The 25,945-nt window shown below is 41.2% G+C and overlaps 1 protein-coding gene across 2 annotated transcripts in view; it reads left to right on the top strand.

Annotated features, from left to right (window-relative positions):
* angpt4 (angiopoietin 4) overlaps nt 1–25,945 on the top strand; it is a 195,083-nt gene that overhangs the window by 114,468 nt on the left and 54,670 nt on the right. The window contains exons 1-3 of one of the 2 annotated variants that reach the window (XM_039735559.1): nt 132–417; nt 10,798–10,953; nt 15,491–15,612. In XM_039735559.1, coding sequence (XP_039591493.1) covers nt 10,834–10,953; nt 15,491–15,612 — 242 coding nt within the window. In that variant the 5' untranslated portion in view covers nt 132–417; nt 10,798–10,833. Of the gene's footprint in view, nt 1–131; nt 418–10,797; nt 10,954–15,490; nt 15,613–25,945 lie in introns of those variants that run through there. The other variant, XM_039735558.1, reaches the window with a different exon arrangement.

Raw genomic sequence — 25,945 nt, 5'->3', positions numbered from 1 at the left:
CAAAACTGTTCTTGTCCACATGATCCTTAACAAATGGTATGGTCTCTTCTTTCCCAGAGGGAGAATTTTCATGGCTGCCTTGAGACCCCTTTTGTGGCTCTCATGAAGGGTCACTTATGTGGCTGAAGACCTGAAGCCTGTGTTTGTTTTCAGAGGCTTAAACTGAATCATTGACCATTCTGCTAGGAGTTGTAGTGCTGCTGACATGTACAGTGTATGGCATATGAAGAAACCTCAAAAGCACCACATGTTGAAACTACCCAACTTCCTTTCTTGGGAATCAGTGTCCCGGAATATTTCAGTTAAGCATAAAATGGGACAAGCAGCACATCCAGTCCAATCAAACTGATTTTAGAATGCCAGATTTTCCTGTCCAGATTAAACTCAATATGCTGTCTTTTCAGTTTGAATTCAGAGGTAAGTAAAGGCGTCCACAACTTCTGTAGTATCGCCAGAGGTATTTTCAACAGTGGATAATCACAAGCATCATCTATGCTTATTACTTCCAGTATAAAGAGTAGATCTTTCAACATCTGTGCTAACCAGGAAATACCACCTCAAAATTCACTTCCATGAAGATCTCCCCATCCACTGTTGTGACCAGCATACCTCTGCATGCCATATGTTCTAAGATGTCATCAATGAGAGGTGGAAAAAATTCAAGAGATATTCCGCAATCGTGCCTGATGCCACTTTCAGTCTATGGTTCCTCCATCCTGTCACACATAACTTAGTGTTATTTTGTAGAGTGTGTGTGCATGAGGTCAGTGAGCTTAGTCAGCTAACAACCACATTGGTTCAGTAATGGTTGATGAACAGGAACTCTCACTTCTACATATCGACTTGACAGTAGACTCTGGGGCTCTTTCTGAGTTTTATATACAGTGTGGACATTCTTCCCAAGGTGAAGTTGCTCCTTTTTGACATTTAAGGGAAAAGTCCTTCACTTGTTCTAGTACTGTGCTAATAATAAGAATTCCCTCAGGGCTGTAAAAGGGCAGTATGACACCTCTGTCCCATTCTGCAGGGATTTCTCCTGAGTTCCAGGCTTCCTGTATCACTAGGATGAGCCACTTGATCCTACACTCACCACTTTCTTCATCATTTTCACTAGTAATGTTGCATATCCCAGGTGCCGTCCCATTCTCTGATGACTTCTTCCTGTGCAGAAGCCTCTTAGTTTATGAAACAGTTATTGATTATTGAAGTCGGGGGCCCACCACATCCATGCTCACAAGCAAATTAAAATGGGATGGGCAACACTTCAGAAAGATGCCATATAAAACTAGAATGATTGTTTTCTTATTTTTACTGTTTACCTCATAAACTGTGCTAGTTATGTTTACATAAAGTATAGATGACAATGTTATCATTCTCCATTTTTATTCAATAGTAAAAGCAAATGTCTTATTAAAAGTCACCTTTTGAAGGACCTTGTTGGCATTTGAGAACAAAAGATTTGATTTGTTTATAACCTATTATTCTTTGCAGTGCAGTGGACAGTGTTTCTCTGTTTAATGCATTTTTCAACATTTGGGTATTTGCATTTATTGGTGTTATTTAGAGCAAGCTGGTGTCAAAACCACCATGTCAAAACCTGTCTGTGCAGGTATTGTTCTAGTTAATGTGGCGAACAGAAGCTAAATTCCACTTGAACTATAAACAAATAATCTATTCTAACACAGATTTCTATCACATGGATTTATCTTGCTGTGAAGCTCCTCCAGTTTGAGTTGCATCATTTATTTCTAAGCAGCCCAACAATGAATATTTAGGTGCCGTATAATAGATAGATCTGCGGTGGGTTGGCACCCTGCCCGGGGTTTGTTTCCTGCCTTGCACCCTGTGTTGGCTGGGATTGGTTCCAGCAGACCCCCGTGACCCTGTACTTAGGATGTAGCGGGTTGGATACTGGATGGATAATAGATAGATAGTGTGGAAGGAGATCTCGGAGGAAGACAGGAATAGTTCAATTGGTCAGTCCTTATTCAGTCACAGATGAGTACATGGATTGTGCATTGCAAGGCAGAAGAGGAAAGTTCCCCTGTTTCAATCGGCTTTTAATATTCATTTTCCTCCCTCCCCCTTACTTATGAAAGAGCATCTAAACATTTCATCTTATATTACGCAAATCGGCCAACAGTTTCTTTCTTGTGTACGTATCAAGAGCAGCCCCAAAGAAGAAAACGTCATCTTTCCTGTGTCTAACAGACGTGTTCCTAAAGAAGGAAGTTGTCCTAGGTCAGCTTACTGCACCGTCTTATGACAGACACTTGTATGAATAGCCTGCTGTTAGAGTAAAACAGCTTTTAACCCTTAATAGCTTGCAAGCAGTTAATTTTCATTCACAATAGACAGACAGATAGATAGATATGCATGATACTATATGATAGATAGATAGATGTACTTGATTCCCCCAGTGGGAAATACATTTGCAGTGTCCTTAAAGAAATATTTTCCCTATGCCAATGTGTCTATTACACCAGGCTAGGGTTATGATGGGTATGATAGAGGAGCCATTGTACAGTCTAATGGCTGAAATCATGACAAAACCCAGCAATGTGTCTTAGCTCGCCAAGGTGGAATGAGACTATGACTAAAGGTGCTCTAGGACAACATATCATGGAAAGAATGGGTAACTTCAGTCATGATGGCCTCTAATTTTGCTACCATCCTCTTTACTGCCAGTGAGTTTTACTGAGAGGTGTTATCATGGGCACTGCTTAATTAATGGGATCACTGCTGCATTAAAATGCAAAAACAAATTACACAATAAACAACAAACCTTCATATCTCCCTAGTATCCCTGGCTCTTTAATGGAGTGGCCGCCTCTTGGTCATCGTTCTATCACCGTAATCATTCTCTCATCTTCTGTACCTCCTGTAAGTCTGAGGCTACGTCAACAATACAACATTTTCATTTAAAAACAGTATTTATAAAGGAAAATGAACTCCATCCACACTATCTTTTTCACATAATTTACAAAAGTATCACCGTCCACACTAAAACGATCGAAAACGCATATGACACCTACACTGGGGGTGCACTCAGAACAGACCCAAAATTGGTGATAGTTGAAGGGAGGGCAGCACGCCAGGCCACTGGATTTAGCATAGAACTGTAGTGACCAGTAAATTATTTGTGCATGTATGCAACATTTAATCTGTACCAAAGAAAATTTAGATACGTACAGGTAAGCAACACAACAAGTGCCATGGAAAGCAAATCCTTTAAGTCTGCTATGTCAGAATACAGTTTTCTTCCATGCCGGGTGACCAATCAGGGAATGAGTCATTGTAATGAGCAGGATTTAATCAAGGAAGCACCACGTAATAAATAAAACAAATTTCAGCCTCACTCCGAGTGCCGGTGCCCACTTCCAATTTTAAACTGCACCTAGTCACGGAGAGTTTTGGGGGGGAAGTGGGGCTGTGTGGTGGCATCAGCTGGTGTAGGCCACATGGTGCTGGCACTGCCCGCGCCCCCCCAACCACAAAATGCACCTTATCAACACACACCAACACTACATTAGAGCAGGCGGAGGGAGACTAGAGGTCTTATTACACCTCTGTTCTCAGTTAGCTGCCCGGGGCTGGAGGCTAGGAGTGGGAGCTGGCCGCCTGCCTGTGGTCTGGAGTGGTGGGTTGCTTTGCTCTACGTTGGACGGGGGTGCCTGCTCACTATTACCCCTGCGGAACGGGGCTAGCTCTGGCGTCCGGGAATGGTTGTACCTCAGGTACGGCAGCACCGGGACCAGAGTTAGTAGGGTGTGTATAGGGAGTGTGAATGGGTGTCTGGCGTACATCCTTGTAAGTCTTGGGTTGTATGTGTATGTGAGAGCCTGAGGGAGGGAGTGTATGACTGTGTTTGTGTGTGACTGTATATGTCAGGTGGGGTTTTGGACTCCTCCCCTCTCCTGGGACATCTGGCAATACTACAACATCTTTGCCTACCCTCCCCCTGCCTTAAGCATCTGTCTGGTCGCTCCCGGTGGCTGCCTGGTGGGATCTGGTTCCCTGGGCTCTGTTGGGTCCTCGGCGGGGTGGGTCGCCCTTGGGTCCCGGGCTGCTGGGTTCCGGACCCGCCGACTCGGGGTGAGCGGCTGCGGGCGGGCCTGAGGGCTTGCGTTGATATCTCCGGGACTCTGCCGGCTGCTGGTTGTGTCCCCCGGGGTGATCCTCTGCGCCTCTCGAGTGGGGGTTGGGGGCTTCTCTGGTGACGGCCTCCCTAGGGTCTCCACGCTCTGGGGTGACCTCTGGATCTCTGGGCTTGGAACTCCCTCCATCTTCCACACGTTTTTGGGGGCAGGTCTGTGGCCCTTCACACTCACTATTGGATGCTCCTATAGAGAAACCTTACACATACAAGCGTGCGTACGCACACAGGTGCTCACATGGTGATTTCATAAGTATGACTTGGACGTCTTCAGCACATGACCTAAGGTTGTGGTTGGCCCTAAATGCCTTAGTAATAATTACTGTATGATTGTCAGCAAACATTTTCACTTTTATATATCTTCATGTAGCTGATGCAGCAATGTTTTTGTCTTGTGTTTTTTTTTCTTTTTTCCCCCCCTCTCTTTCTGCAGGTCTAGAAGCGGACTCTGGTTCATTTATTGTTTATTCTATACGAAACCCCCCCTTCCCCCTTTACCTCCATCTCTTCCTTTCCATCTGAAAATATTTTTTATTAAAGTTTTGGTATCAGGCGTGACGTCAGCAGAAGCTGTAACGCTCCACCTGAGAGAAAAACTGTAAGGCTAGTCGCCAGCATTCAGACATCAATTCTGATTGCTTCACAGCCGAACCGGACACGGTAAAAAAAAAACAAATTAGAGCACAATTAGAGTCTGTGTTTTCAAAAAGGTACATTTCGCCCTTTCACACCACAGCACTAACTCTGTGTTTTCAAAAGTATATGAGACTGGAGAGCATTTTCAGAAGTGTCTATTGTCAGGGGTAGCGTGGATGAAAGATGGAAATGTAGTAGTGAAAATGGGGCCCGAGCCTTGCTGTGACCCTCCACTGACTCCCAACACCCTGTCTTTCAGAATTACTTTATGGATACTCTGTATGGCTATAGATTTTATTGCCTTCTGATGGTATTCCATTTTCTGTCTTGGCACAAACCCGAGATGAGTCTAACTGCAGCATGCAATAAGTAAGACTCAGGTCATGCAACAACCACAACATTACGGAATACCCATAACGTCAGTCACAAAATGCCCCCTGAGTCAGATAACCGCCCCACAACCTTAATCTTAACCACGGTGCTCTCAATGGGCATTTCGTGACTGATGTTGGGGTGTTACATGACTGACCTCACAGGTAATGTGGTCTTTAATTGCACTCTTATTTTTTTGGAAGAGCCTAATTTTTTCCCCGATTGTCAGGACTTTGAAAGGTGCTGCTCTTGTCTTGTAAAATTAACTTCATCCTGTTAAATCAGTTGTACTAAACTCTAACAATAAAAAAAGGCATATCAAATGTCATTATTTGCTGAGAACAGAAATTCTATTCTACATACTGCATGCAACGTGGCCCACATCCCTTTTTAAGAGGATTTTGGCAACTGTTAGCTTCAAAACTCTTCAGCATCTTTGGCAGGTTCACTTATTTTTCAAAATGAAGTCCTATTTTGATTTAACAAACTGATTTTAAAGGAATTAAAATCAGGCCAAAGTCCAGCTTGTTTATACTTAAAACAAAAAAGGGAATTATTTTCACCATTAAATGCACGCTTCACATAACCTTAATCAAAAAGCAGGAACTCTGACTCGGCTGAGTGAACATCTGGGGAGCCAAAGCTTCTGCTGCCTTTGCCACTCAGAAGAAGGCCGCCCGGTCTCCTTTTTACTCTTTCTTCCTTTCCTACCATTTCATTCTCTGATAATTTAAGTCTAAACCACTGGTGTCATTATTTTAATTCCTTAATGGTGAAAGAGCAGCATTGTTTTAGAGGAGTACAATGCCAAATATTACAGAGTTTAAAGCTTAGTCCCTTTTGCTGTTTTTAAATGAAATATATAAGAATAAGTAATGTGAGCTGCTGTGGAATTTGCCAGGGGGGGGGTTTGCCACAAAAAGCAACAGTACAACGGAAGGGAGCAACAATTATATTTTTTGACTTGTATATTTGTAGGACCAAATCCTTTTAAATTGTGCGTAGCAGAAAGCACAAGCAACAAAAAAATGTTAATGGAGAAGAAAATAAAGTTAACAAAAGGATGTTTATTTTGAAAGTGTCACTACATTTTCTTGCTTGTTATGCTTCTCTCATCGATTTGACAATCTGAAGTTCACTAATGGGTCACGTGTAAAAGTGGATACAGTTAAAATAATACATTGGGGGTTAAATGCTTGGCTTGTGAGTTTGGTGATTGTGCTTGAACAAATCTGAGGAGTGAAGACGGATCCAGTCAACACCTTCTCGACGTCCTGTGTGTCGCCGACTACGTGAGTCGGGGTATCTGTGCGTGAAGAGAGGTTTAGGTGAGCATTCACCTTGAAGAATATGTGCTTGTGCATGGATGTGTTTGGGTTTTTATGTGTGTGAGCAGTTAGGAATATGTATGCTATAGGTGCCGGCATAAACATATATAAAGTATCACTTCATAGACTGACATGATCTGAAGGCAAACTGTGCTCTGAGTATTGCTTTCACACTGGCCACTCACTCCATACCTGTTGTCTCCTCCTGCAATACGTTTTTCTTAATAGAAGACTTAAATCATCACACAATCGTTGAATTCGGAAGACTGTTATTCTGACTTTGTTTTATCACCACTTTATGTATTATGCTTGTAATATTTAAAAGTTTATTTTTCAGAACCACCTTTTTCAACCCTTGCAAACATATACAGTTTTTAATATCTCGAAAACATTTGGGATTAAATCACTTAGAGATCTGTACATAGACAACATCTTTGCATCCTATGAACAATTACATTCCAAATTTAACTTTCCAGCAACATATTTCTTTCATTACCTTTAAATCAGAAACTTTGTTAAACAGAACCTGCCCGATTTTCCTCATCTCTCACCTTCCACTATGCTGGAAAGAATATTGATCAGTCTTGAGGACTCAGACATCATTTCTGCAATATATAAAACCATTTTACAGACCCTCCCTTTCAAAGATCCAAAAGGACACTGGGAAAAGGATCTCTCACTCAACATCTCAGAAAAGGAGTGGAAGGTAACAATGCAGAGAATTCACTCGAGCTCCATATGCGCAAAGCATACAATTATCCAACTCAAAATTATATATCGAGCACATCTGTCTCGTTTAAAATTGTCCAAAATGTTTCCAGGGCAAAATCCAACCTGTGAACACTGCAAGTTCTGGGCCTGCACCAAATTACCATCATTCTGGACCAAAATTTTTCAGACAGCCTTGGTGTCCCAATCCCTCCTAACCCACTAACAGTTGTGTTTGGTGGGCTCACAGAGGGGCTTAAAGTGGAGAAGGACAAATAAACTGTGATTGCCTTTACTACACTATTGGCACGTAGACTTGTCTTGTTCAGCTGGAAGAATCCTAACTCTCCTATTCTGAGTCAGTGGGTAACTGATGGTATGTACTATTTGAAATTGGAAAAAAATCTAATTCTCACTAATTCCTACCTCACTACCATAATATCATCTATCAAAATTTGCATTCCTTTCTCCCACCTCTGGTGACTTTCTCTGAGATTCTTTGACAACTCTTCCTCCCACCAGACAAGCCCTTGTCACTCTCCTCCCATCTCCAGGCTTATTTTGATAGAAGCTTTCATCTACAGCTTTAGGACACCTTCCAGAATAACTTGTTGGAGCTCACTCTGTTGGTCCCAGTTACTTCTTCAACCATCAGTCATAACTTGCTTTTGAAAGGCTAGTCAACCTCCAGGTAGCATGTCCTCCATAATACGCAGTTGTGGCACATAAATACTTGCTCCCATGTGGGGCATTTCTATTAAAATTACCCATCATATCCAATATTATTGTATTATTATTTTTGTAATAATTGTATTATTGAGTCCCTTAATTTCCAGGGCATTCTCTTAAAATGTAGATGTGTCATGGATTTTCTTTTAAGTAACAACTAAGATTGCTCTACAAAGGGTCTAAAAATCCTGTTTTATTCAATGGATCCACAGGAGCATGGCATATGAACTGCTGAGTTCCTAATGGGAAATGCTGACTAATACAAGGAGAGCCAAGTTTATTAAGATTGAGATATCTGGTATAACACACTAGCATGTTGCAATTTATACTATGTAGCAGTGTAAGCCTGTGCTGTAAAAAGCCTGGGGTCCTAGAAACTATTGAAATTGTCAAAAACAAAATTGAAATTTAGAGATGTCAGGTAATTGAAAGGAACTAACTGGGTGTCTCTCTTGTAAGAGGATTCATTTTGCCGACATGTTCGCCTCACTTGTGCATTAGCAGCGGGAGGAAAAGTAAACGGGACATTATTTTGACAGTGTTAGCGGCTCAGTGACTTTGACTTTCTTCTGACGTTTCGTTTTACTGACGTGCTCGCCCCACTTGTGTTATTAGCGGCTAAGCCAGTTTTCGTTTTCCTCGGAGAAGGAGCCCTTACCCCAACTCCACCTCTCACTTCCAGGCCGGACAGACACACACACTTCCACAAGTAGACGTTTATATATAAGATATGGATCATAATGTTACTAAGACTGGTATGAGAGCTTAAAAGTATTTGGTATATAACTTGTCATAGGGCCGAGCTACTGCCATCTTAGTATGTGTCTGGCACGAAACCTTAGTTACATAGAAAAAATATGGAAAACAGAGGTTCTCTTTCAAGAATCTCAAAAATGCCCTTTATGAAGTCCATGGACTGGCGCAGTTTATAAAGTAAAGTGTGAGCCCCATGTGCAGTTCTAAGTATATCTTAAGGGACCTTAATGTTGTCACCTATCAGTGAGGTGAACGTTCATTAAATTACCCATCCACCTCTTTGCTCTCCATTAACTAATAGTAATGACATTGTGGATACTCTCTATGAATACAGGTGTTGTACCCCTGGTGGTATCCTGTCTTATGACAATCATTTCATCATGCAGTGCCAGTCTAGGTGGTGTGATCCAATACATTTAAGCCATGATAATTAAAAACACTCATATAAAATAACATTATATGCTGAAAAATTAAAATGTTATATACACCATTCAAAATGGCCACTCTCATTCCTTAAGAGGTTAGCTTTGAAACTCTTCATGCCAATATTCTATTTTTTGCTGTGAGTGTTATTGTCATGGTTCCATGGCTTCATCCCAGGGTTTTGTTTATTTATATTTTGTTTCCTTTATTTCCTTTAATTTTCTTTAATTTTGTTGCTTCTTTGTTAGTTATTTTATTTTAGCGATTGTCCCTTTATTAATGTGACAAGTCCAGAAACTTTCAAAATTACTTTCTTGGCTTAGGAATCTTTCTTTGGACTTGGGTTGTTTCTTGGAAATTATTTAGTCCACAGAATATTCTAGCAATGCTACTTGGTGTATACTGTATGTTCTCCCTGGAATAACCTTGATTTTTATTTGCAAATTACCGTATATACTCATGTATAAGTCGGGTCTTGAAACCTGAAAAATCGATCATAAAATCAGACCCTGACTTATACACCTGTTCAAAAATACGACACTTAATTTTACATTTTTTTTTAGATCTTCTTGCTTCCTCCAATCTCTCACCAGTTTCACAGAAACATTGAATTTTGTTGCAGCAGCGCAGTTACCAATTTCTTTCGCTACTCTTTCATCCCAACACCTAATGGTAGTCAAGGTGCAGTTGTCTAACCTGTAGAGGTCTATGTGTCTCTCCATGGATATGCCTTTCCAGACCATCACTGACCCCCCACTAAACCCGTCATGCTGAATGATGTTACAGGCAGCATAATGTTCTCCGCGGCTTCTCGAGACCCTTTTAAGTCTGTCCCATTTGCTCAGGGTGAACCTGCTCTCATCTGTGAAAACCACAGGTCGCCAGTGGTGGACCTGCCAATTAAGGTATTCTATGGCAAATGCCAATTGAGCTCCATGGTGCCAGCCGGGCAGTGAGCACAGGGCCCACTAGGGGACGTCGGGCCCTCAGGCCACCCTCATGAAGTCTGTTTCTGATTGTTTGGTCAGAGACATTCACACCAGTGGCCTGCTGAAGGTCATTTTGTAGGCTCTGACAGTGCTCATCCTGTTCCTCCTTGCCCAAAGGAGCAGATACCGGTCCTGCTAATGGGTTAAGGATCTTCTGCGGCCCTTTCCAGCTCTCCTAGAGTAACTGCCTGTCTCCTGGAATCTCCTCCACACCCTTGAGACTGTTCTGTGAGACACAGCAAACCTTCTGGCAATGGCACATATTGATGTGGCATCCTGGAGAAGTTGAACTACCTGTGCAACCAAACTCTGTAGGGTCAAGGAATCGCCTCATGCTACCAGTAGTAACACCGACCGTAGACAAATGCAAAACTAGTAATGTGAAGAGGGAAAAATGTCAATAGCCTCCACCTGTTAAACATTAATGTTTTGGGGGTCGTCTCATTGTTGCCCCTCTTATGCACCTAAATTTATTTAATTTCATTAACACCAAAGCAGCTGAAACTGATTAACAACCCCCTCTGCTACTTAACTGACCAGATCGATAGCCCAGAAGTTTCATTGACTTGATGCTATACTCTGATGATTAAAAAGTCTACCTTTAATCTTTTTTTTTCAAATGCTACACTAACTGAAAGAGCTGAATTCATCTTGTGAGGCATTGAAAAACACCTAACACACGCTTTCTTCTGTGTTGCAGCTGGAGAACGTCATTCAAGAGAGTATCCAGGCCGAGATGGTGCAGATCCAGGCAAAGGCTGTGCAGAACCAAACAGCCACCATGTTGGAGATTGGCACAAACCTCTTGACGCAGACAGCAGAGCAGACTCGCAAGCTCACCGACGTGGAGGCTCAGGTATAGAGAATGGGGATCATGGTCCTGGAGACAGCTTGGAAACAGGGTCTTCTTCTGTGTTATTAGTCCTATTACTGTCTCTCGTTCTCTCTGGCTACTTATCTGCCCTTTTCTCACTTCCACCATTTTCATCTTGACACTTTCTCTTCTTCTATTCCTCTCATATCCTCTTTCTCTTCTTCCATGCCTCTCATATCCTCTTTCTCGCCTTCCATTCCTCTAATTTTCTCCATCAAATAACACTTTTATATAAACTAGAGAGGCAAACATTTCCCTCACATTAAAATTCAATAAAAACTTTAAATTCAAGACGATAGATTTTCCAGTCATACATCCACGTGTCATGTGTGTTTAATGTAGTTTTAGGGTGGTGAGGGCCTGGAGTCTATTCTTGCAGCCACCAGAGGTACATAATGTCCAGTCCAACACTCATGCCATCATACACAACAGGATAGTTAAGAATCGCCAAACAGACTATCACATCTATCCTTCAAATGTCAGAGGAAAGCCCAGACAGACAGTGACAGGTTCAGAATCAAACGCAGTGTCCTGGAGTGGTGGGACCAAAATGCTAACACCTCAGCAACATGCTATCCACGATACATTTAGTAGCATATGATTCTGAAGCACACTTAATCCAATTCAGGGTCGCAAGGGGCTGGAACCTACCCTGACAGAGTTGGGTATAAGGCATGAGCCAACCCTGAATGGTGCACCAGTCTATCACAGAGCTCACCAGGCCACACATCCACACTTACAGTGGCCAGTTTAGGGCTTCCAGTCTACCACCGTTGCAATGTTGGAAAAAATACTGGAGGTAAATGGAGAAAAACTTCTGCGGATATAGAGGATACAAACCCTGTAATCTGGAGTTGTGAAGCACGTGGACTAAAATCCAAAAATTCAAAATCAAATCTGATGGTCCAGAACGGGGCTATATGTGTCATGAGTTGTTGGCATGGGAACACTTACTCGGGTTAGACATGGAAAGGACTGACAGAATGGTATCTCCTTCTTGATTTTGAAGATGATGGTGTGTAAGTGTTCTCAGCTGATGGAGTGATTTATTTGCTTTATTCTCATAACAAACAAGACTGCAGCTAGGTAACAAGTTAATTGAACTCACTTATGATGGTTATCCATCTTTTTATTACAATTTTTACTGTATCTAGGTAGTTAAAATAAGTAATTGCATTAGCGCCAGAAATGACTGTAGCTGGCCAAACTACAATCAAGCTCCATCTTTTATTATGTCACTTACCTCTAGGTAATTAAATTATCTTTTCAGTTCTTCACCAAAGGCAACAAACAACCATGGCAGATCAATCAGATGATCTCAAAAATCTAAAGTTATGCATACAAATGGCAGGGCCTTAATGCAAGCTTATGCACACCAGAGTCACCAACATGAAGAGGGTTCAAAGGGTTATCCACACCTCCTGATCTTGAGTAGAGATGCCTTAATCCATTTAGTGCATTTGAACGCGGCCCTAGATATCTCAGGGAATTGTTAACCTGTTACTGCAATATTTCACAGGACTGTGTGTCAAGTAGGGTGACAAAAGGTGTCACGGTATCTCCAGCCAAGCACCTTGTAATCCCCCCTACAGGGAAGTAATAATGCACAGAGGGCACTCAGCAGACTAGATGTGTCAGCCCAGACATGCTTATTCACAGACATTCCTGGGACAAGGCAGTCATGTGTGACTGGGGTTTGTAATAATTTAATATCGTACCAGTCAGGCCAACTGAGTCAAACTGCCCTCTCAAGCATCAGACTTTCACAGGAATGTTTTTTGGCCTGTGTGGCACTCAAAATTGCTGTCCAGACTACAAACTTTGCCTTATTGTCAATGAACATGATGGTCATCATCTCACACACATCCCCACAGAGTCAACTGAAAATGCCTAATCAATGTGATGAACACACCTTTGGAGATGTGGAAGGAACACATAAACAGAGGGAAAGCAGGCAAACTCCATACCGGCTACAACTGGGCATAGAATTCAGACCCAGGATGCTAGATCCATGATGAAATAGTGCTAAATACAAGAGTGGCGTTTGGGGGTGGCAAGTGGGGCAACCGCCCCAGGCTCCAGGCCTAAGGGGTCCCTGCTTCTGAGGACCGTGTGTCCCGCTCAAGCGGATTTATCAAGATATATTCTCCAGTATAAATATATTTGAGATGCTTCTAAGAGGAACCCTTTTAAAACCCCTCTTCAAAGTCAAATTCTGTACATGTACCACTCCATAGTCTAATGCACAAAAACGTGTATCACTAATGATAACCGGTTGACATGACATCACACGTGAGTTATGACTATGACATCCTGCATATCGAGACTCAGAGTATACTTGCAATGTGGGTACTTTGGGTACTTTTCTAGAAGAGGCCCTGCTAATTTCCGCATGACACCTCATTGCATTTCGCACTGTTGTGGTATTGTCATGAACTATGAATTGCACTTTTTTAATAGATTATATCGTTATATTTTGATAAATCCATGTGTTTTCTTGCAAACATTTAGCTGAATACTGTAATGAGAAAATCCGGAATATGATAACGTTGCTTTTATTAAATTCACGCATGAGTTTATACAGTCTATACATACCTATAACAGCGTTTGACATAACCGGCCTGTGGGATTGGTCAGCCCTAGGTCCCGCACACCCCTAAGGCTGCCTCTGGCTGAATAGTACACTATTCTGTCGTGACACTATTAGATGTCCTACTAGTGGTGGTCATAAGCATAATGGCGACGTTATACACATCTGAGCAATTTATTCCAGGTCATATCGGTCTCCCGTCCTGTGGTGGGTTGGCACCCTGCCCAGGATTGGTTCCTGCCTTGTGCCCTGTGTTGGCTGGGATTGGCTCCAGCAGACCCCCGTGACCCTGTATTCGGATTCAGCGGGTTAGAAAATGGATGGATGGATATCGGTCTCCCATGATTGTTTTCATGCATTCTGGACTCTTATGTCTTTCTTGGGTGTAGCTGCTTTAAAAGTCCTTCTAGTGGACAAGTTTCTTCTTGGCTGAGGATGGAAAAATAAAGCATGTAACCTGCCTCACAATCTTAAAATTGTCCTATGATCTCCACCCCATATTAGTTCCCATGAGAGACTCACCTTCCACTTGCATGTAACACTGCTCAGTCTGTTTCAGGGCTGCTGGCACCAAGACTTATCCCAGCAGAACTTATAGTAAGAGTGGTCCTAGATGCTCACACCCTCACTTCTCTGATTTAATTTCCTGCTAATTATCTGCCATCTTTTACAAGAATTGAGCTTATCCCTGCATGCAAGTGATGTTTTAATAAATAAATGCTACTGTTGTTGTTTTCTTGATTATGGAGATATTCAAACATCTAGTTCTTACAATGCACCAGATAAGACTTATAAAATAAAAAAAGTAAATATATGAATTTTACAAGTTGAGAAATGCTGTGCACTTTACTTAGATTGCTGGCTGGATATCCAATTATTTCAAAGGAGCGAGCCTCCCATAGATTTTGTGTTCATCTCCTGTGGAGATGCAGGCACTTCCAGGTGGTCTCGCTCTCTGTTTATGTCTGTGGTTATGACCCCGCTCTTTTCTACCACTGCTCACTTGACAGCTTATCCTGCATCTCCAATCTATAAACGTCTTAAACAAACCAACAGTCAGCAGGAATTAATTGTGCCAAGTCAACCTTTTAACAGATGCCAATTTTCACCACTTTACCCATTTCCTTTTAACAAAAGAGAAGTCATTCCATCAGGTAAACTGAAGACAATTCTATGAACTAGGAGAGGAATACAATTTTTAAACTCAGTAGAATATGTCATTGCACAGGAAATCTTAACATATTAAGATACCGTATATGTCGGGTTTGGTTTTACCGTATAATTTCTGGTATTTTATAATGTCGGTCATATAAGTCGAATGCAGAAAACTCACAATATTGGTCCAAGAGATTATGATATGCTAACACCCACCTGAGAGAGTAACCACGGAGCACACGGCCTTTTTTTTCTATGCATTGTGTCTCCGTGACCACACGGTAATACCCAAACTATTCTGAAGCATCGTTTGCACCGTTTTGTGTTTTTTGCATCTCATACTTTCATACACCTTTATCGTAAGAGCATCCCTTATCTACGACGGAGCGTTCGATCTGAAGAAAATGTGAAGTTGGTTTTAAATTAAACGTCATTGAAGTAGCTAAAAAAAATGAAGTGTCGCATTTTTGAACTTATGTATAAGTCGAGGTTTGATTTTATGATCGATTTTTTGGGTTTCAAGACCTGACTTATATGTGAGTATATAAAGTATGAAGCAATAGGCAAAGATTTCCAAATATTAGACAAAGATGGCCTTTCAATGGCAAGGTGAGATGAAGTTTACAGTATCTTCCAGGTCTTTGGAAATGGCGTGCCTGTTTTCTTACAAGTCAGTTGAATTTGTATTGCTGTTAACTTTCAGGGTGATGAAATTCTTCGGAAACAAATGTATGCTGATTTTGACAATAATCACTCCAATTTGACTTCATCCAGGTGCTGAACCAAACATCCAGAATAGAAATTCAACTACTAGAAAATTCACTTTCCACCAATAAGCTAGAGAAGCAGCTTTTACTGCAAATCAATGAACTCTCCAAGCTTCATGACAGAAACAGGTAGGTGAAGAGCTTTTTAAATAGTACTACACTGTTTTCTCTTGTCATGTCCTATGGTGGCTCTGTTTTCCCATTTACACTTTTTATTGTGTAGACCTTAATAAAATGTCTTCAATCCCATACACTTACAACTCTGTGATCAAGTACTTCAGCGCTTACTCCTCCCTTCCCTTCTTTATCAAACAATTAGACAGAGTGAAAGAACAAGCAAGGGAGACCTCCACTTTAAATTAATGAATGTATTATAGATAATATAAGAGACAGAGGTAGGGAGTATGCACTAATAGTGTGTTTGCTTTACCCACCACACGACAAACCACCAGGATTGGGACCCGAGGGCAGCAGGTGACACCCCAGCACCACACTGGAACACTGTGAGGTTTTTTTATGGTGGCTAGAGTGCCAATCCTGCCACCAACCCCCAAGTTCTGCCTGTAAGTTAGTGGACCTGCTTTCAAGGCTGGATGGAGATTAACGTCATACAAAGGATGGAGAAATTGCAGATTAAGGGCCTTGCTCAAGGGCTCAATGGAGTAGAGTCACTTCTGGCATTTACAGAATGTTCAAAATAATAAGCAGAAATATAATGTGTAAAAAAGAAACCATTACAGCCTAAGTAGCAGTATATCTTGCATCCAAAGGCAGCTCTCGGCTTCCTTCGGTCCAGGTTTGTCTTGTCCCAACATGGCCTATGTCACATACGTGCGCATGGGAGGCAGCTAAAAGGCTTGAATGAGGGTAATTCCGAGCCAGACCGGGATGGGGCAGAGTGCACTGACTCTTTTTCTCACTTTTCTAAAGACCGTTCACAGGAAATTCCGCATGGCCCTGATGACATCAATTCTGGTTCCGACCCCTTTGACGTCACTTCCAGGTCTGAGACTATAGATGAAGACCATTCCGGTATCGGCACCTCTGATGTCATTTCCCATACTGGTCTTTAAAAGCCACCATCTTTCCCCTGTCCCCTCAGTTCTGTTTTGGACTCCGATTTGTGCACATCAGTGCTATCACTTTATTAAATTGTGCAGCCAGGAAACAGTATACAGGTGGCTACCCCAAAACTTGCTATGGCTCTTTATCGAGTTTGTGACACCTATAACTGGGGGATTGAAACAGGCCACATGCCTGTCTCAATGTGGCTGCCAATATTAGTTGCCTTCATCATGGAGAAATTGCCAAAGAAAGAGGTGGTCATCGCTGCATGAGAAAGAGTGGTAAGGCATGATGAACCAACTTGATACCATTCTTACCACCAATCATGAACCAAACTAGTCTTAAGATGCCATACTTTAGATCAGCGGTTTTTAAACTTCCTTAGAATTTCTTGCGTGGCGGTCCCTTTAAAAATTGTTTGATGGCTCGCGGACCCTTTTATTAAAAATTAAAAAATCAATATGGGATTGGCTCCAGCAGACCCCCGTGGCCCAGTAATTAGGATATAGCGGGTTGGATAATGGATGGATGGATATTATTTTAAAGAAAATTGGGGGCACCAAATACTTTGCACATGGGTGCCACATACCCACTGCACGGCACTGCATATGTACAGGCTGCTGTGAATAAAACATTTTTTGACAAACAATTATTTATTTAGAAAATATTATGTACATCTTAGTTAATAAATTTAAGTTTAAATTTTAATGGGATGGACGCATCTGCTTTGCCTTAACCAGTTTTTCTATGTTTGGCTTTGTTTTGGCCAGTGCAACTCTCATCATTTATCATATCATCATTACTAATAATGTTAATAATTATAAAAATATAAATAATATAAATATGCAATAATTTCTCATGGTCCCACTGACCCAGTTTGAGAGCCACTGCTTTAGATCAATAGAATTAGTCTGCTGTCCCTTCATGGGCTATTTGTCAATGGAAGCGCTCCAGTTAATTTCATCTCCCAGTTGCTTTGTTTAGTTGTAGATGGTTCCTGCCAGCTAGGCCTTCCAGTGGTGATGGCCCATATGAGTCCAAACACAGTTATAACAAAGCCATGACTGCGCCCACCATAACAAACAGTAACGGCATACATAAAATATGGCGGTGATGGGGGGAGTAAATAACTATGGCTTACTTAAAAATGCTGCTATACATGATTTCAATATAAGCACAAGTAGACATCAGCCGTTTGAAAGTTCTAAAGGGTTTCTACTCCTCGGATGGTGCTGCCATCTTGATATGTTCAACCTCAATGAAAGTCTCAGTTGAGAAGAGCAGCAGAATGGCTCAGGCTAAATGGGATCAGCACTATATACCATCTTTCACCAAAAAAAATTGGAAAAATGCACAGTCGAAAACAAGTTAAGCACACATAAAACGAATAGTGACAGGAAACTTTATTTTTACATATGTCATGAGACATAAGAGAGCAGAAAAGGTTGTGGGTTATGGCGTCCATTCATTGCAGCTAGAGTTGCTTTAGTATACAAAGTGCTTTGTAATTTTTGTCACTGTTGACTTTAAACACTGAAGTGTTTACATTTTGCTTTCTTTCCTTCATCTTCATTTGTCAGATTTGGAACTCCTCTAACTATTTTGGCAAAGGCAGCAATACTGCAATTTAAAGAAAAAAGGGACTAGGGGATAAAACATTGTTGAAAAATTGGTCTGAAATGAATTAACGGGATATCTAACAACCGAGACATCTAAACCAAAACACTAAACGCCACACAAGTCACATTTCACTAGTAGCAGATTGAGAACTAGGAGCATTAAATCAAAACAGAAAATGATGAAGGGCATAGTGCTGAGCTGAACACTGTCACGACAATGACATCAAGTGTCACTCACTCCCTACTGTCCCGGTGTAGCTTTGCAGTAGCAACCACAATCAAACAGACCTTAAAATGGTAGCCACCCATTAAAAACAAAATGAAGACAAGAAAATAATGTAATTAGTACAAAAACCAAAAGTGAAGTAAGTACACATTCGATTTCTGTGCAAAAAAAAAGGCTAGATTACAACATTAAAAACTAGGAAACAATCATCATCTTTGCAGAGGTTTGACATCCATGTTGTTGTTGTCAGAAACCTCAATTCATTTTTTATGTTTCTTTGATTTTAAAGTATTTTTTCTCTTCTCTGTTTCTATGGTACTTAACACTAAGGATCTTAAAGCAAAGAGTTGCCAGAACTTTAACTAAATCAAAAGAAACTGAATCAAGTATGGTAAGAAATAATAATGTCAAGTATGGGTTTGATTAAGAATTATATATTCACAAAACAGGTCTCCAAGGAATAATTTCCATCTTTCCAACTAAGTTTGATTGACCCCCAAAATTGTCCTATAATTAAAATTCCAGTGTGTGTCCAAACCTTAATAATTTAAATAAAACTGTAACTGTTTATAAAGATGTATTTACTGGTCACAAATCCAGTTTTCGTTGTTTGTCAAGTCTCTGTCCTTCAGGTATTTTCATCATTTTGTTTCCTTTGCTGTTTGAAATCATGGTGACACCTATGAGACAAAAAACAAATGAAACCTCTAAAGTTGTTAATCGTGCTGATCTTCATTTGGTTGCATTTGCCTGAAGAGCAGAATCACACTAGCTGTCGTTTCTCGTTGCATCATGGAAGTCAGGTGACATGTAAAATAAAAACACTTGGTGATTTTAGTGGCTAGAAAAATGCAGCCACTTAAAATAAAAAGCCACAGGGGAAAATGGAAAAGAAAGCCTTTGGACGTGGGCCAAATGAACATTTTAATGATAAACTGTGACAGAAACAGGGAACAAAAGAAGCCTCCACTGTGGAGATCTTCTACTTGCCGGAAAATAAACATCAGGGAACAATGTCCCTGTATGACCCCTAAAGTGTAAACAGATGCTAATCCTTATTTATTAAAGCCCTGGTTCACTGAAACAAGATCCCTGGCTCTTGGCTTTAGGCTTCGAGGCTTCATTCTGTTGCTGTCCCCATTTTGGACTTCAGCAGTGGATAGTTTATGTCACATGTCAATGCATGGATATACTGTACTCTAGTTTAATAACGAAATACAAATGTGTCTTTGCACATCAAAGCACTTATGGATGTTATGAAGCAATCAGGCCTCTGATGTTATAAGCTTCTGCAGCCTGGTGTTGTAAGGATGTTTGCCTGCTTACCTGAAGACCTGTCAGCTTCAAGCCTAGCTATAATTCGGCTCTGTGTCCTAACGAACCCTTAGACATTTGCACATGGCCACAAACCCTGGGTCGGATGAGAGAATACAGTGGTGCTTGAAAGCTAGTGAACCCTTTAGAATTTTCTATATTTCTGCATAAATATGACCTAAAACATCATCAGATTTTCACTCATGTCCTAAAAGTAGATAAAGAGAAACCAGTTAAACAAATCAGACAAAAATATTATACTTGGTCATTTATTTATTGAGGAAAATGATCGAATATTACATATTTGTGAGTGGCAAAAGTATGTGAACCTCTAGGATTAGCAGTTAGTTTGAAGGTGAAATTCGAGTCCGGTGTTTTCAATCAATGGGATGCCAATCAGGTGTGAGTGGGCACCCTGTGTTATTTAAAGATCAGTGATCTATCAAAGTCTGCTCTTCACAACACATGCTTGTGGAAGTGTATCATGGCACGAACAAAGGAGATTTCTGAGGACCTCAGGAAAAGAGTTGTTGGTGCTCAACAGGCTGGAAAAGGTTACAAAACCATCTCTAAAGAGTTTGGACTCCACCAATCCACTGTCAGACAGATTGTGTACAAATGGAGGAAATTCAAGACCATTGTATTACCCTCCCCAGGAGTGGTTGACCAACAAAGATCACTCCAAGAGCAAGGTGTGTAAAAGTCGGCGAGGTCACAAAGGACCCCAGGGTAACTTCTAAGTAACTGAAGGCCTCTCTCACATTGGCTAATGTTCATATTCATGAGTCCACCATCAGGAGAACACTAAACAACAATGGTGTGCATGGCAGGGTTGCAAGGAGAAAGCCACTGCTCTCTAAAAAAACATTGCTGCTCATCTGCAGTTTGCTAAAGATCACATGGACAAACCAAAAGGCTATTGGCTTTGGTTTAAATGAAAAACATTATATTTGGAGAAAGGAAAACACTGCATTCCAGCATAAGAACCTTATCCCATCTGTGAAACATGGTGGTGGTAGTATCATGGTTTGGGCCTATTTTGCTGCATCTGGGCCAGGACGGCTTGCCTTCATTGATGGAACAATGAATTCTGAATTATATCAGAGAATTCTAAAGGAAAATGTCAGGACATCTGTCCATGAACTGAATCTCAAGAGAAGGTGGGTCATGCAGCAAGACAACGACCCTAAGCACACAAGTCGTTCTACCAAAGAATGGTTAAAGAAAAATTAAATGTTTTGGAATGGCCAAGTCAAAGTCCTGACCTTAATCCAATCGAAATGTTATGGAAGGACCTGAAGCGAGCAGTTCATGTGAGGAAACCCACCAACATCCCAGAGTTGAAGCTGTTCTGTACGGAGGAATGGGCTAAAATTCGTCCAAGCCGGTGTGCAGGAATGATCAAAAGTTACCAGAAATGTTTAGTTGCATCTATTGCTGCAACGGGGGGGTGGGGGGTCACATCAGATACTGAAAGCAAAGGTTCACATGCTTTTGCCACTCACAAATATGTAATATTCGATCATTTTCCTCAATAAATAAATGACCAAGTATAATATTTTTGTCTCATTTGTTTAACTGGTTTGTCTTTATCTACTTTTAGGACTTGAGTGAAAATCTGATGATATTTTAGGTCATATTTATGCAGAAATACAGAAAATTCTAAAGGGTTCACAAACTTTCAAGCACCACTGTATATATATATATATATATTGTCACACACATGCGATTAGGAGGCAGCTAAAGAGCCTGAATGATACTAGTTCTGTTTCCGGTGCCATCGATTATGTCACTTCCAGTTCTGGGCTAATCGATGACGTCACTACCTGTCTCGGACTTTAAAGCTGCCATCTTTACAGCCTTAAACTCAGTTCCGTTTTGGACTTGAACCTGAACACAACTCATTAACCAAATCCATTTTGCAGCCAGAGCACAATATACGAGTAGCTGCCCCAAACATTTTTGATGTCTTCTCATTATTCCTGTGACTGTTGTCACAATAACAGTCCACAGACATCAAAAAGGTTTGGGGCAACCACCTGTATATTACAGTATGCCTTGGTTGCAAATGGTTATTTCTGTTGAGTTGTTTACAGGTTGGAGTCCAAAACAGAACTGATCTTAGTAAAATGGTGGCTTTAAAGGCCTTGACCGATAGTGACGTCATCTGGACCGGGACCGGAAGTGATGTCATCGAAACAGGAAGTAACATCAGCCAGAGCACTGGTACCGGAAATGGCACCTTCGGACCGGAAGTCGCGTCATCCATGGCGCCGGTACCTCGTGAGATTTCCCAAGGATAGTCTGCAATTGGTTGTCTTAAAAGAAATGTGAGAGCATCTTCTCAGACTTGAGCTGTGGACTGTCAATCATGGCATCGGAGCCTGTTTACAATGTTCCAGGGAGCAAGGAGCTGGTTCAGGAGGTCAGATGATGGAATTGATGTCATAGATGGTCTGGCTGTCAACCTTCCATTCCGCAGAGGGAAAAAAGATGAAAAGGCAACATCGCCAACCCCTAGCCTGGAGGATGATTCCCCTCAAAAGGGCCCTTAAGCTGTTCTCCACGCACACGCGTGCGACAACATACATGTAGTAAAATGGCTGGGAAAGCAGACATAGGAAGGCAAAAGGTTGGGACCTCCGCTGGCTCACCCCATTTTATTTTAACAAAAATATAGTTAAAATGAAAACAAACATGTCTCTTAACAGCCTCTTCTTTAATAGTGATAGTTGGCTATGGAGTTGGAGCTCTGTCCTACCCTTTAGTGGCCAAAGTCTGACGCCACATTCCCTGATTAGTCTCTATTTGTGTTATGGGCAGTGGATTTCTTGGAGAAACTAGGTATCATCCTTAGGCAGCCTTCCAATGCTACGAAAAAGAGAAAGATACTGTTAGTATCAGTGCCTCCTCTCATCCTGGTCTGAAATTGCTTATCTCACAGGAGCCAGGAAAGTGATCTGCAGGCACACATGTGACAATATATATACAGTATATTTATTAAAAAAGACAAAGGATAAAAGAATAACAGTAGGGGTTCCATCTTTTAAATGTCTTGAACTGAAAATCAAAGAAAAGAAATGAAATTAGATACTTGTTATCACTGATGCTGCTCCTCTGAGCTGCTGTCTATGATTATAATGCTTTTAAAGTTGGGGCTCTGTTCTCTTCTAAAGCAAGTTTCAAACAGAATGCTGATTTCAGGGTGAGCAGTGATTTATATATCCGGGCGAGTGAAAGAGCCGGAGTTTGTGGTGAATATACGTGAAGTGAGGTCATTCTTCTTTCAGAGGCTTTTCCTCCACTCTTGTGTAAGTGGAAACTATGGTAATGACAGAGTTTCACTATCTCTGTTTTCCTCATGATAACCCAAACCAGTATCCATGAGACTCTCCACAAGTTCATGCACACTGATGGCTTCAAATTGCTTCAAACAGGAAAACGTAATGGGGACACCTAATGTTGTAGCACATACACTACCCTCTCTTCCACTTTGCGAGTGGAGGAGAAACACCCTGAAGACTATTAACACCACGTCCGGCACCCCTCCTGGAAGGCCTGGCCCTTCTGGCCCCCAGACTAGAAGTGGGCATTCATTCTTGGACCCACAACTGCTGGAGCCACACTAGCTTGCAGAAGCACTGACCCACAAAGCCTTGGAACGACTCATCAGGTTCCATTGCTGATTCTTCTGTTTCTTTTTGTTTTTTCTTTATAATAAATTCTGCTAATAAACAGGGATCTCCAGGTGACTCTAACACTTTTTTGTATTTAGAGTCTATCCAGGGTATCCATGAGTAACAATCCCTCCAGTGTGTCCCAGTTTGCCCCTCGGTCTTACCCATTGGACTGCACAAGAAAAAGAGCAAACGGCCCAGAGTGCTGGTGTGTAGGGCTGACGTCTGAGTACTAATTTTTAATACTTTACACCCGACTGTCTTATTTGATTTACAAATCAAGTCAGGTTTATACAGGCTTAGAAAATAAATAACGTTATAGATACTTAACGTTATTTTTCACCTTAAATGTTTCTGGTATATTAAAGACTGGTATGGCAGGTCACTAGCCAACCATACTTAAAACACTGATCTTTACAACAGTGTGCTTGATTACAAAGTCTTTTAAAAGTGGCTCTTAAAAATTTAATGGAGCAGTGTTTAAATCTCACGTAAACTATAAAAATATAAGAGGTGCATAAACATCCTAATAAAGCTTCTCCTGGGTCCAACAAGCTTTTTGGTTATATTTCAGCTATGTTGCTTGTAGAGCCTCTTTCCAATGTTTTGTCTGCACTGGTAGCCTCACAGCTCCAGGAAACTTGGAATGAATCTCAGCTTGCTTACTTTGCTGAAATTTGCACAGTCCCTCCTTGTACCTACCTGTGGGTTCCTCCTGCACACCAAAGATAGACATGAGGCCCGGTGTGCACGAACTGTTGAAACAAGCACATTGAAGAACCCAGAACGGGACAGGGCACAAGTCCTTTCACACCCAAGTGAAAACTTTGCTACTGTTTGGCAAATTATGCCTTTTGCCAAACCCAAATTTTGACATTACAGGACAAATTTAAAGTTGTTGATTATTATATCAAGTATGTCTTTGGGACATGAAAGGAAAACAGGCACAATGAATGACCTGGGAATCAAATCAGAAGTAGATAAGAGTGAGAACAGCAGTGTTAATGAATACTTTACTATTCTATATACACGAGGTGAGACACAAAAATAACCAGACTGGGCTTGAGGCTTTCTTGGAAAACCGTCTGGAGGTCGGCCGGATGTGAATCGTAGAACTACATCCCATCCTACACACCCTTTCAAACCACCGACCGGCTAGGTATATCCTGTGAATAGCCCACTCTGTATTCGCACAACAATTGCTACACGAGTTGCTGCGATAATGTCGGGTGAAAAAAATCGAACAGCGAATCAACATCAAATTTCTTGCGAATTTTATCTTTTTCCATAAAGCAGTTTATGACTGACAATAACATTCCTGTCCTCGATCATCCTCCTTATTCGCCCGATTCAGCTCTCTGTGATTTTTACTTGTTCCGAAAAATCAAAAGTGACCTGAAGGGAACACATTTTTCTTCAATGGATGAAGTGAAGACAGAAAGGGCAAGCCTGTTGAAGAGCCTCAAGCAAGAAGACTTCCAGCACTGTTTCAGTCAATGGAAGATACGTATGGAGTGGTGTGGAGATCAGGAGGGGAGTACATAGAAGGTGACAATGTTTAGAATGCTGACATTCATCAATACATATTTTTTAATTTTTTACTAATCCAGTTATTTTTGTGTCTCACCTCGTACATACAGTATATACTAAGGAGGTGTGCCCCCTGACAGTCTATGACAGCTCAACCTCACTCGATAGCTTGCTTATCTTATCATCAGGGTTTAAATCTGGCCCTGAGATTTACAGTATTTATAGTTATAGTAAAAGCTATTGGACGTTGTTGTCTATGCAAGATGAATGGTAATCTACTTGCTGAAATGCTGCCAGTATCTAACTTAATACCCACAAGAAATACGACTTCTCCTGCCTCTATAAATGGCGGGCATAAGAGGAAAGAACATTTGGACTGCTCCTTGTTGTTATTGAATTTCTGCTAGTGATTTGTGTTTTCTCTGGACTTCTTCTTCCTTTCTTTACGATGTTTGTCTCCATTAACGGTTTACCCTTTGGGTGTTATTTTTCATTTTATTCTACATTTTCATCATCCTGATCTTTTTTTATTCTCCTGGTCATACATGGCAGAGTGGTGGCTCTGAAGATAAGGATCCGTGCCAGTATCTGAAAGGTTGTTGGTTCAAATCTTGTTGTTGCCAGAAGGGATCCTACTCTGATGGATCTTTGAGCAAGAACCTTGACCTGAATATTGCTCCGGGGGTGTTGTACAATGACTGACCCTGCACTGTGGCCTCTGAAGGTCATGTGAAAAGACAATTTCCCTTTGGGGATTCATAAAATATATCAACATCAAAAAAGCATTTCATTTCATTTGTGGTCCTTTTCCTCAGCTATGGGCCTAAGCTGTGTTCTTTTTTCTCAAAGAAGGGCTTCTAAACATCTACCTAACCAGGCACAGCTCTGGGTTATTCTAAGACCACAATCTTCTCGCTCCACTTAATCAGAAAGAAGCAGGCTTTACTGCTTGAAACTGGGAAAAAAATATTAAGCAAAGATCAACCCAGCAGTTTTGTAAAGTACCATTGCCTGCCTCGGGTTCAGGTTTT

Source organism: Polypterus senegalus, chromosome 14 (assembly GCF_016835505.1).
Source record: "Polypterus senegalus isolate Bchr_013 chromosome 14, ASM1683550v1, whole genome shotgun sequence".
NCBI lineage: Eukaryota > Metazoa > Chordata > Cladistia > Polypteriformes > Polypteridae > Polypterus > Polypterus senegalus.
Note: the sequence above shows the minus strand (reverse complement) of the source record. Positions and strands in the feature narration are given on the sequence as shown.